We start from the raw sequence: 12972 nt of genomic DNA, 5'->3' as shown, positions 1-12972 counted from the left end.
GCCTTTCGGACCTCAGGCACCACTAATTTCATAATTTTTAATCCTGCGGACCACTAATATGATCTGCCTAATGACCGGCTGGGTGGGTGTGGTTAGTGGTCATGTGACTGGATGGGCATGGTCACCTCGATGTCACTCATGTTGAGGGCCACCTCACCGTCCTTTACTCGCCCCTCCTCTCCTGCCTGCCCGGCCTCCTTAGGGCCCAAGAGGAAGCAGTTGTTGGAGCTAAGCAGCCACCATGAGAAAGAATTGGCAAAACAGCTGGCTCAGTTCCAATTGGATCTGACTGAGAAAGAGGCTCAGCAGAAGCACCTCACTGAGGACTATGAGCATAGGCTTTCCAAGCAGAGGGAAGATCTGTGGGAGTGCAAGGCCAGGTACCGGCTCTTGGAGGCTCAGCAGGCTGACATGGTCAGCCAGTTCGAGGCCATGAGGCAGTCCCACTGGAGCAAGGCCCTCCGGCTCTTTGCCACCAGCAGCACTTTCCTCCAGCCTTTGCCCAAAGCCCCGCAGCAGGAGGCTGAAGCAGACCACAAGTCGGAATTTCTGCCCCACTCCGACCCACACAAAAAGACCCCAAAGGGAGAGACCCTGTGCAACGACACAAACATTCATTGCACGTATATGCCCCAGGGGCCGTAGTTTGAGGACTCCTGATTTAGTGCAATATAAAAAATGCAAATAATTTTTCTGCAGACCACCAAAATTTTCTCACGGACCACCAGTGGTCCAGGGACCATCAGTTGGAGGAATCACTTGTGCTTCAGTTTGAGTTGCAGACAACACAGAATCAGCCCCAAGAGTCTGCACCCATCTTTAACAGTGCAGAAAACATCCTGCAGCCAAGAAGGCTCCACACCCATTTGCACTACTCAGGTGATCCTGAGGACACAGATAGACCTCCAAGTGGCCTCAGCAACTCTCTAAAAGAATGCAAATGACCAGCTGCCTACAAGGAATATGAATCCTGCCATTCTCCACCATCCCGTCAGAACTGAAGAAGCTTCTTGGATGAGAAGCGAAATGTCTTCGAAGAAAAAACAAGGAAATCCAGTTGCCTCCTGAAAAAAGCACCTTGGGGGCCCAGAGCATTAAGTTCGTTGATAAAGGGGACATGCTAATCCAGAAAAGTGGAAAGTAAATGGATCATGTGGGTAGTTGGGAGAGATTGCCTATTATGAAGCTGAGCAGTGTGTGAGTAATTATAATCCAACTCCTCAGTCAGAGTTTAACATGTTATAAAAACCCAGAAACTGTTGCGAAAAGTTGTCAGTATGTCATGCACAAATCACGAAATAGTTTGAATTCTGTGAGACTCAGCCTGTCTTTATGAAACAAGGCACTATTTATGTAAAAAGTGTCTTTTTTTTTGAATGTAAATGCTTGCTGTTTCCTTAATACTTGCTACCATTTCACAGAATAATGGCCCGTATTTTATGCTTTCTATTCTGTCTTCTATTCTATTCCAATTTAAACTGAAGTTTTGCCTAATTTAATGTTATGTTAGATAGATATTCATTTGTGGCAGATTAGGTCATGATAAAAAAAATAATTTGGAAGGAATTAATTTTTTTTTAAAGAAATGTAGAGAAAGAAATGCAATTTTATTACACATATCTTGAAACCAACACTTATCTCTAACTTCTAAAATACTAATTTTCAAAACAAGACAAACAAATAATAGTGGACACGTACTTAGCTTGAAATGCATTGTTTGTTCCTCTGTGATCAAGGTCATGGCATAAACATCCAACAATCAAAGCTAAAATTTCTATTTCTGTCAGAATCTCCTGAAATTCTGCTGTCTGAAAATAGAAAAAAAAATTATATTGGTAACGTCAACAAGTGCAGTCATTTTTAAGCTGTCGTTAGAAATCAGATAAATCAGGGGTGTCAAACTGGCGGCCCACAAGGCCAGGTATGTCACACGCAGGCCACGCCCACCCCAGCTCTGAGAAGGGGAAAACGCTGCAAAACGTCACGCGACGGCAACATGACGCCACGAGTTTGACACCAATGAGATAAATGAATATTGGAGGAAGGACCAAGATGTATCAGAAGTTAAGTTTGATAGTCAGGATGAGCTAGTGGTTAAACTGAGATCACCTTAAACCCTGGGATGATTTGGGTCATTCTCTCTCAGCCAGCCTACCTCACAATGTTACTGCTGAAGGGAAAATGGGAGGTAGGAATGCTGGTTACCTCCCTTAAACTCCTGAAGGAAAAACCAGTGATGGCGAACCTTTTCGGCACTGAGTGCCAAAAAGGGAGCGTGCGCCTAGGCCGCAACCTGGAAGAGGAGCTGCCCAGGGCACATGCGCCCCCCCCCCAAAAAATGAACTTCCGGTTTCATCTACTAAACTTCTGGTTTCAGCCAGTTACTCTTCCAGTTTCTGGTGCGCATGTGCATGCAACGATCATCTGGCTGGCGTGCATGCTCACGCAGGAAAATGGAAGACCAGCTCTTCTTGTTTCCGGCACTGCTGCATGCAAAAAGGCCAGCTGATCATCGTGCACCCATGCGCGCCAGAAACCCGGAAGAGAAACGGGCAATGCCGCATGTGCTAGGCGACCTGGCTCCGTGTGCCACTTTGGGCATGTGTGCCATAGGTTCACCATCAACAATATATACCGTAGGTAGTCCTTGACTTACAACAATTCATTTAGCAACTGTTTGTGATTTCAACAGCACTGAAAAAAGGTGACTTGTGATCATCTTCATACTTACAACCAACCATTGCAGCATCTCCATGGCCACATAATCAAAATTTGGGCACTTGGCAACTGACATATATTTATGACAGTTGTACTTAAACTGTCCCACGGTTATAAGATCACCATTTCTAAACATCCCATCCTGCTTGCAACAAGCAAAGACAATAGGGGGGTAGAAGCTAAATTCATTTAGTGACTGCATGATTCACTTAACCACCACAATGATTTACTTAACAATTGTGGCAAAAAGGTAATAAAATTAGGCAAAATTCACTCAATTGCTTGAATGGCTTGGCAGTGGCAATTTTGGGTTTGGTTGTGGTGGTTAAGTCAAGGAGTATCTGTACATTTAGCAAATAGCTAAGGAGTTGTTCATAATTCCTATGCCCTCCGTATGGAGTAAAGCAATACCTCTCGTTTTTTACTGTATCAGCTAGAATTAACTCACAGGTGCACAGTAACTCAGAAGTGCACTGTTGCAGCATTGCTAAATGGTAATCTTATAAATGCCTTCATTCTATTGATATCCTGCTATTTTGATGATTTAAAAAGGAAGCTTATTGGCCAAGCTGGACTATAACTAATTGGTTTCACCATCAGCGAATCATTGAACAGGATGCTTTTCAGCTGCTAAGGTGTTCAATAAAAACAACAATAAAAGGGAATCTGATCAGAGATTATCCCTTAAATCATCTTTCTCTGCACAGGTGCACTTCAGGTATGTATGAATAAATCTCATCCCTAGCTGGAGTTCAGAGGGGATGTGAACATGATAGAAAGGAGCTTTTTTTATGCACAGCAAGAGTTTCAGTTTGCCTTGTAAGGTGATCCTTCTCACTTTTTCATACTTTCTTATTCATCTAACACACTACACAGGTAATCCTCGACTTACAACCATTCATTGAATGACTGCTTGAAGTTACAACAGCACTGAAAAAGCGAATTTTGACCGTTTTTCAAATTTACGATTATTCTGGACTCCCCCTGGTCACGTGACAAAATTCAGATGTTTGGCATCTGGCTCATGTTTAAGTTGCTGTGTCATACAAGCAAAGTCAGTGGGGAAGCCAAATTCACTTAACCGTGTGGCTAATTCAACAGCTGCAGTGATTCACTTAACAATTGTGGCAAGAAGGGTCACAAAATGGAGCAAAACTCACTTAACTGTCTCACTTAGCCAACAGAAATGTTGGGCTCAATTGTGGTCATAAGTCAAGGACTACCCATACTTCTTTTCAATAGTATTGAGTAATAGCCTCAGTCACATATTAATACTATGCCGTATCAATTTTTTGTGGGGGCTGGGATTCCAGAAAACTAGAGATTAGAATATTAAAGCCTTGAGTATTGGAGGTGAAAAGGAGAAACATTCCAGTTCAAAGGCCTCTCAATAGGAAATACACAATACAGGTACTCCTCAATTTATAACAGTTCATTTAGTGACCATTAAAAGTTACAACAGCACTAAAAAAAGTGACTTATGACCAGTGATGAAATTCAATTTTTTTTTTACTATCAGTTCTGTGGGTGTGGCAGGGAAAGGATACTGCAAAATCCCCATTCCCTCCCCACTCCTGGGGGAAGGATATTGCAAAATCTCCCTTCCCATCCAACTCTGGGGCCAGCCAGAGGTGGCATTTGCCGGTTCTCCGAACTACTCAAAATTTCCACTACTGGTTCTCCAGAACCTGTCAGAACCTGCTGGATTTCACCCCTGCTTATGACAGTTTTCACATTTATGACCCTTGCAACAACTCCCTTGGTTATGGGATCAAATTTCAGAGATTGGTAACTGGTTTGTATTTATGATGGTTGCAGTGTCCCGGAGTCATGTGATCCTTTTGCGACCTTCTGACAAGTGAAATCAATGGCAAAGCGGGATTCCCTTAACAATACTCTGCCTAACAACTGCAGTGATTCACTTAACACCTGTGGCAAGAAAGGTTGTATAATGGGGCAAAACTCACTTAACAAATGTCTCTCTTAGCAACAGAAATCTTGGGCTCAACTGTGGTCGTAAGTAGTCGAGGACTATCTGTATTACTGAACCTATCAAACAAAGTTAGTTTAAAGCTAACAAAAGGAATTATCTGCCATCCTTTTCTCTTTGATGAAAAAATACATCTAAAATATGATAAGAAGATCAAAAGAGCCATGCTTGGTCAGATAAAAAAATCCATGTAGCCCATCCTTTTCCCACACTAGCCCACCTGATATCCATGGGAGTTAGCAAGTAGGAGATGAGCGCAATAGCTTGTTTTGCCTGTCATCCTCTCATTGTGTAACATGAATACGAAGAGGCATAGACTGGGTTTGCACTTCTCATTATTCTCTTTGCTTGCATTTGGCTTAAAGAAGTGCATATGAACTCAATTACTATGGCTCTTAAATCATAGTTTACACCTTAGCTCATTGAGCAAACAAGCCATTTTGCCTCAGATACAGGAAGTAAAACTAGCTATCGAGGCTAGTAACCACTGATAATCGCATTCCATGAATCAATCTAATTCACCTTTTTAGAGACCCAAATTAATGGGTGTCATTCCATTTTATGACGGTGAATTCCTCAGGTTAGTTAAATCCAGTGAAACTACTTTTTCTTCTGTGTTCTAGTTTTCCCTCCATTTAATTCCACTGAGTGCTGAGTTTTAGGATTGTTACGAGGGAGAAAAACTCTAATATCCATTTTCTTCATATCATTCATATGTGTAATGATTATCACACACACATAAAGCCTCAAACACATTTCCCTTAGGAAAACCCCTGCAGGTCTGCAGAGTAAATGATAAAGAAAAAAATCACAACATGGCTAAAGGGTGGGGGCCAGTGGGTGGGGAGGGCTACATTCGGTGTATAAGATGCACCTAAATTTTCACCCCCTTTTGGGGGGGAGGAAAGGTGCATCTTATACTCCGAAAAATATGTTAAATATTGTTGACTTATCTTGCTGAGTTGGCACAGCACTTTAGGAAAGATTGCCATCCCAGCACAATGCAGGGCATCGCTACTATATAAAGAAACATCTTCAAAACTGATACCATCCTTCTCCTCACTGTTATATGATTTGTGTGCAGTAAATCTTGTAATGAAATAAGCTAATATCAGTTACAAGTGATAATTCCAAAGGTATCATTTCCAATGCAAATGCAATACGAGCACAGAAAGATTTGGTTCCTATGTCTAGTCTAATGAAGAGAAGGACCAGGGGTCACATGATTTAGTCTTCTGATAACTAAGGGGCTGCCACAAAAAAAAAAGGGAGTCATTCTCCAAAGCATCTGAAGGCAGAACATGAAGCAACAGATGGAAACTTATCAAAGAGAGATCCAACCTAGACCTAAGGAGAAATTTCCTCATAGTGAGAACAATTAGGACAGCTTGCCTCCAGATGTTGTGGGTGCTCCAGCACTGGAGGTTTTTAAGAAGAGACTGGACAAGCATTTGTCTGAAATGATATTGGGGCTGCTTCTTGAGCGGGGTGGGTGGTGGGTGGGAGGTTTGGGCTGGAAGACCTCCAAGGCCCCTTCCAACTCTGTTATTCTATGAATGGTTATCACCTTTAAAGCGCTCCATGGCATCAGACCGGGATATTTACGGGACCGCCTGCTGCCGCCAGTTACCTCCCATCATCCGGTGTGTCCAGTGCGCTCTCACAGGGAGGGCCTACTTAGGGTGCCGTTGGCCAACCAATGTCGGCTGGCGACCCCCAGGGGAAGAGCATTCTCTGTCGGGGCCCCGGCTTTGTGGAACAAGCTGCCGGTGGGACTCCATCTTCTCCCTGATCTTCGGACCTTTAAACGCAAGCTCAAGACTTTCTTTTTTCACCAAGTGGGGCTGGCCTGATTGATTGATTTTAATATTTGGGGGTTTTAGCGGGCTTTTTAACAGGGGTATTTATCTTTTGTAATTTTTTATCTAATATTTTTAAGTATACAGCGGTTAAATTAGATTTTTAATCTTGTTACGGTATTTTAAATTGTTTTTGGATTATTGTCGTTTTATTTGCTGTACACCGCCCTGAGTCTTCGGAGAAGGGCGGTATAAAAATGTGAATAAATAAATAAATAAATAAATAAATAAATAAATAAATAAATAAATAAATAAATAAATGTTATTCTATAAAGAATTATATTCCCCTTACTTTCAAAATCTAAGCCTGAAAAGGATTATGTACAGCATAATGTACTGTAATAGTGGAAGAAAACTTCTTTTTGTTGGAGAATAAATTATCTCAACTCACTAGAGCCAGAGTCTAAATGTAATTATAAAGGTCGTTCTTTATGTGAGGAAATGAATTACATTTTAACTGGTCCACTTTTATGTGTTTTGTTATTAGGACTTTAAATTTAATTATTTCTTCTATATATCAGTTGTGAAAATGAAGAAAAAAAGCTGAAAAGATTATCTGAAGAAACAAGAGTTGATAAAAGAATGGATCTAATCCTGAGGTCGAACCTACAATCAAATTCCATACTCACTATAGTCTCATTATAATCAATGAAAGCAGTCATGTGAGTTAAAATGATGGATGTGTAAGTTGCACTGCTAGGTCTATAGCTCTCAAAGGCCAAGCCATACAGGGTAACAGTATAAATCATTAAACATATAAAAAACTGCAATGCTAGGAAGTTATTTTAAAAATTTAAAGCTTCCAAGCACGATCTACAGATAAGAGTTAAAATATTAATAAAAAGAGAAAGAAAGTTTAGCTAAGTATGCTTTTGAAAATCATGTGCCCTTCTCAGATTACAAAATAACATCATGGTCTTTTCCAAATGCCAGAAAAGTGTGATTAGTGACAATAATTCCACTGAAAATAGGTCATAAAGATATTCTCGACTGGACCCGCAGATCTATTTAACTCCGACCAACGTAAGCCACCACAGCAGTATATTACTGTCAGAACAAAGATTAATATGCCCAGGGTGCTGTGCTTCACGTACCCCTTTCCCCATTATAATATGATCTGGTTACATAAATGTAGACAGTTATTGATGAAAAATATATATGGTAGCCACGAGAACACGACTATAATCAAGTGGAGGCCATTTAATTGCAAACAATTACAACCTTATTTAACAATAATCTTATTCCCAGTAGATAGTATGGAATGTGAGTTGTTTTTCTTTAAGAGTTACATCAACAAAATTCTGTGCATTTTTACAAAATGATGGTCTCTGGGGCCACCACCCTTTTTTCTTATGTTTTATAATTCATTATATGCTTTTAATTTATAACATATAATGTTATACGTTATAAATTAATTCCATTTCATTCCATTCAATTAAATTGCTTCTGTCCCTTTTACTCCCTTTCTCTTGAAGTTATTTTCTCTCTTTTTCCTCAAGACGGGTTTCCGAATTGAAAAACTTTGAAAACTCTTGCCTTAGGAAAGTGGCCAGGTAACCTTTCAACTATTTTAGTAGATGATGGGTAATCAACCTTTTCATCACTATGCCCACAAGGCTGTCTGTCTCCTTTACAGGATTTTTAAAATTAATTGTAGCAACTTTAATGAAAAAAATTGGTAGCTGACATGCGGCAAATCCAAAAGTGTTAAATCCCTAACCTCTTTAATTATGGCTCTACAGAACAAACACATTCAGGAGCTGAGCCAAGCTGTGCAACGAAAGGACAAAGAAATAAGTCGGCAACAAACTCTGGTTGGTCACTCGGAAGCTACCATAAAAGATTCTGAGATCACCATTAAGACTATAAAACAACAAATGGAGGAGGAAAACTGCAGTGAATCCAATGAAGCGTTGGCTCAAGAAGGAAACGATATTTAGAAAGGGATGAAGAAGGCCCCCCTTCAAAGCAAGGTATCACTTCCTCTTCTGCATATACCTAAAGGCTGCTGAGGTCAAAAATTACTTGTATATCAAAATGAAAAGTTAATAAAGTACAGAATTAAATGCTGAGAACCAGAAGAAGGCTGTCACATCAGATGTGCATCTTGCATGAACTCTTATTACTTTTATTTTGTAAAAATCAGAAATAAACAGTTTTAAATGGGGAAAAAAAGGAATGCTTATGGGCCCCGAATGGCCATTTAAACCATACAAAAAAAAAGGGGGGATGGAAATATATGCAATTACTGGAAGAAAAAAAAATAAAGTTGTTGGGAGTTGACAAAGCATATTCCTACAGGGCTGTACATATTAAAGGCTCTTCCTGATTTCTTTGACAGCTCTCAAGATGGGAGGAATATGAATGCAAAATCCTCACCATATTCTGGTTCACGGTCACCAGTCCTTGCATTTACAACGATTGCAGTGTCCTTAAACCGTCTTGCAATCGCAATTTGGGTGCTGGGCTGGAATGTGTTGGGATCACATGATCGCCATTTCCCAGCCAACTTCCAAAAAGCAGAGTCAATTGGGAAGCCGGATTTTCTTAATAACTGCGGCAAAAAAGGGTAGAAAAATTGGGCATTACTCACTTAATAACTTCATCACCTAGCAATGGAAGTTCTGGTTTCAGTTGTGATTATAAATTGAGGACTCCCTGCAACTATTCTTTCTAAACAAATCAGGCAGAAGGTGAGCAGACATAATGGGTCAGGGGGAAAAAAGTGAATCAGCCATTGGCCAGTTTAATAATTCTTTCTTTTTTTAAAAAAAAAAAATCTGGGTCTATTTGCTTTAGAGATATTTGCCTTAGTTGGTTACCCCCAGGGGCAGGGCCTTCTCTGTGGGGGCTCCTGCCCTCTGGAATGAGCTGCCTCCGGGGCTCCGCCAACTCCCCGACCTTCGGACCTTCCGCCGTGAACTGAAGACTCTTTTATTCTATCGAGCTGGGCTAGCCTGAATAAGTAATTTTAAATGGGGTTTTAGTTTTTATATTGTTTAGTTTTTTAATATTTTGGCCACTATTTATATAAATTTTACTCTGTTTTTAATTTGTATTTATTGTATTTTTTAACTGGCTGTGAACCGCCCTGAGTCCTTTGGAAGAAGGGCGGTATACAAATGTAATAAATAAATAAATACTGACTGCTTAGGTTTTTTTGGGGGTGGGGTGGGGGGCTTTTGGTTTCCAGTCAACTGTCTTCTTTTATTTCTCTTGATATTTTTTGTTTTCTTTTAATTTTTGTCTGTGAGCTGCCCAGACTTACTACGGGTTATCTCCAAACTGAAATAATCAATCAATCTCGGAGGAGCTGAGAGAGATGAAGCGCCGGAAAAGACGCCTAGAGAGCGCCTGGAGAGCCAGCCGTTCCAAATCTGACCGAACACTAGTACGGTTGCATATTCAGACCTATCTAGTGGTGATAGGGGCAGCAAAGCAGGAATACTTTTCCGCTCTTATCGCATTGGCAGATAACCGCCCAGCCGCCTTGTTTAGGGTGACCCGCTCCCTTCTTTCTCAGGGGGCGCGGAAGGACCCCTTGCAGGGTCGTGCTGAGGAATTTGGAAGGTATCTGCACGATAAAATCACTCAGATCCGAGATGGGCTGGACGCAGATTCGGTGGATTCAGGCGGGACGACGGAGGCAGGTCTTGAGAATATTATTTGGGCTGAGTTCCACTCTGTGACTCCCGAAGACATGGACAGGATACTGGGGAAGTTGAATGCCACCACATGTTTACTGGACCCGTGCCCCTCCTGGCTGGTGCTGGCCACTCAGGAGGTTACACGAGGCTGGCTCCAGAGTATTATAAGTGCTTCTTTGGCGGAGGGAGTCTTCCCAGCCGCCTTGAAGGAGGCGGTTGTGAGGCCCCTCCTTAAGAAGCCTTCCCTGGACCCGGCTGTTTTGGCTAATTACCGTCCAGTCTCCAATCTTCGCATTGTGACGAAGGTTGTTGAGAGTGTGGTGGCTTGGCAGCTTCCCCGGTACCTGGAGGAAACTGTCTATCTAGACCCGTGCCAGTCCAGCTTCAGGCCTGGGTACAGCACGGAGACGACTTTGGTCGCGTTGGTTGATGATCTCTGGAGGGCACGGGACAGGGGTGGTTCCTCTGTTCTTGTCCTGTTAGATCTGTCAGTGGCTTTCGATACCATCGACCATGGTATCTTGCTGCGACGGCTGGAGGGTTTGGGAGTGGGGGGCACCGTTCTTCGGTGGTTCTCCTCCTACCTCTCCGACCGTTCGCAGACGGTGTTGACAGGGGGGCAGAGGTCAACCGCTAGGCAACTCACGTGTGGGGTGCCGCAGAGGTCGATTCTCTCGCCCCTCCTGTTCAACATCTATATGAAGCCGCTGGGGGAGATCATCCGTGGTTTTGGGGTGAGTTGTCAACTGTACGCTGACGACACTCAGCTGTACATTTCCACCCTGAACCACTCTAACCAAGCCGTTGATGTGATGACCCAGTGTCTTGAGGCCGTTCGGGTCTGGATGGGGACGAACAGACTCCGACTCAACCCATCCAAGACGGAGTGGCTGTGGATACCAGCGTCCCGGCACAGTCAGCTAACTCCATCGCTGACTGTGGGGGGCAAGTCGTTGGCCCCCAGGGAATCGGTGCGCAATCTAGGCGTTCTCCTGGATGCACAGCTGTCTTTAGAAGATCACTTGACAGCCGTCGCCAGGGGAGCTTTTTATCAGGTTCGCCTGATTCGCCAGTTGCGCCTCGTCCTTGATCGGGACTCTCTATGCACAGTCACTCATGCCCTCATTACTTCCCGCCTGGATTACTGCAATGCTCTCTACATGGGGCTCCCCTTGAAGAGCACCAGGAGGCTCCACCTGGTGCAGAATGTGGCCGCGCGGGGGATAGAGGGAGCGTCACGTAGCTCCCGTGTAACACCTCTCCTGCGTAGGCTGCATTGGTTCCCGGTGGTCTTCCGGGTGCGATTCAAGATCCTGGTTAACACCTTTAAAGCACTCCATGGCATTGGACCGGGATACTTACGGGACCGCCTGCTGCCGCAAACAGCCTCCCACCGTCCAGTGCGCTCTCATAGGGAGGGCCTCCTTAGGGTGCCGTCGGCCAGACAATGTCGGTTGGCGGCTCCCAGGGGAAGAGCGTTCTCTGTGGGGGCTCCGACCCTGTGGAATGAATTGCCCGTGGGGCTACGCCTTCTCCCTGATCTTCGGACCTTTAAACGCGAGCTCAAAACTTTCTTTTTTCATCAAGTAGGGCTGGCCTAACGTTTTTATTGAGGGTTTTTAGTGGAGCTTTTAGTATTTTTAGAATTTTATATCCTTATTTTAATTATTTAAAGTATTGAATCAGTTTTTTAACCAATTTTGTATTTTAACTTTTTTTGGTATCTATGTTTTATTTGTGATGTACACCACCCTGAGTCCTCGGAGAAGGGCGGTATAAAAATTTGAATAATAATAATAATAATAATAATAATAATAATAATAATAATAATAATAATAATCAATCAATCAGTGTTGCTAGGTGATGACATATATCACAGTGGAGGTCATAAAAGGTAATATATTTGTATTACTATGAGCAAGATATTATCTATATTACAGTTCCCTGAGTAAATATAGCTACTGAATGTACAAAAATTGAGTTGTAGGCATTTCTCTGCTACCATCTAGCGGTCCCCTGCATTTCTATAACCCACATTTGTAGCCAATATTTAGTTCCTGAGCCCATATACTTGGTTTAACTGTTGACTGAGTCATTATTGATAGCGAGCTAGGAGTTCTTTAGTTCCGAAGGCCTACATAACTGAAAGATAAATGTTCTGGTGTAATTCACAAACTTTAGGTAGGGAGACAATAATAGATCAGCCCTTTTTCAATAAGACTTATCTTCCTGCTAAGCAAAGTTCAAATTACTATGGTAGCTACTGTACTCATCCTTTAAAAAAAGACTACGGTCAATTATTTCTGAAAGAAAAATCATCTGACAAATTCATAGTAGCTGATGCTTTCATTTGAAGTCATTGTTCATTGCCTATGTGACTTCTATGGCCGAATGGCAGCATGCAGAGGATACTTTAAAGTAGAAGAATAAGGAATAACGATCGGGATTGTAAAGAAATTGAGGTCAGGTTTCATATAACTATAATAATAATAAATAAATAATAATAATAATAAATAATAATAATAACAACAACAACAACAGAGTCAGAAAGGACCTTGGATGCATTCTAGTCCAACCCCCTGCCCAGGCAGGAAACCCCACACCATTTCAGACAAATGGTTATCCAACATTTTCTTAAAAATTTCCAGTGTTGGAGCATTCACAAATTCTGCAGGCAAGTTGTTCCACTTATTGATTGTTCTAACTGTCAGGAAATTTCTCCTTAGTTCTAAATTTCTCCTTGATTAGTTTCCACCCA

General features: G+C 42.1%; 1 protein-coding gene across 1 annotated transcript in view; it reads right to left on the bottom strand.

Annotated features, from left to right (window-relative positions):
• PDE11A (phosphodiesterase 11A) overlaps positions 1-12972 on the bottom strand; it is a 172310-nt gene that overhangs the window by 35631 nt on the left and 123707 nt on the right. Inside the window, exon 13 of the mRNA XM_058189722.1 lies at positions 1699-1808. Coding sequence (XP_058045705.1) covers positions 1699-1808 — 110 coding nt within the window. The remainder of the gene's footprint in view (positions 1-1698; positions 1809-12972) is intronic.

Source organism: Ahaetulla prasina, chromosome 1, assembly GCF_028640845.1.
Source record: "Ahaetulla prasina isolate Xishuangbanna chromosome 1, ASM2864084v1, whole genome shotgun sequence".
Taxonomy (NCBI): domain Eukaryota; kingdom Metazoa; phylum Chordata; class Lepidosauria; order Squamata; family Colubridae; genus Ahaetulla; species Ahaetulla prasina.
The sequence above is the reverse complement of the archived record's forward strand: the minus strand, read 5'-3'. Positions and strand labels throughout refer to the sequence as shown.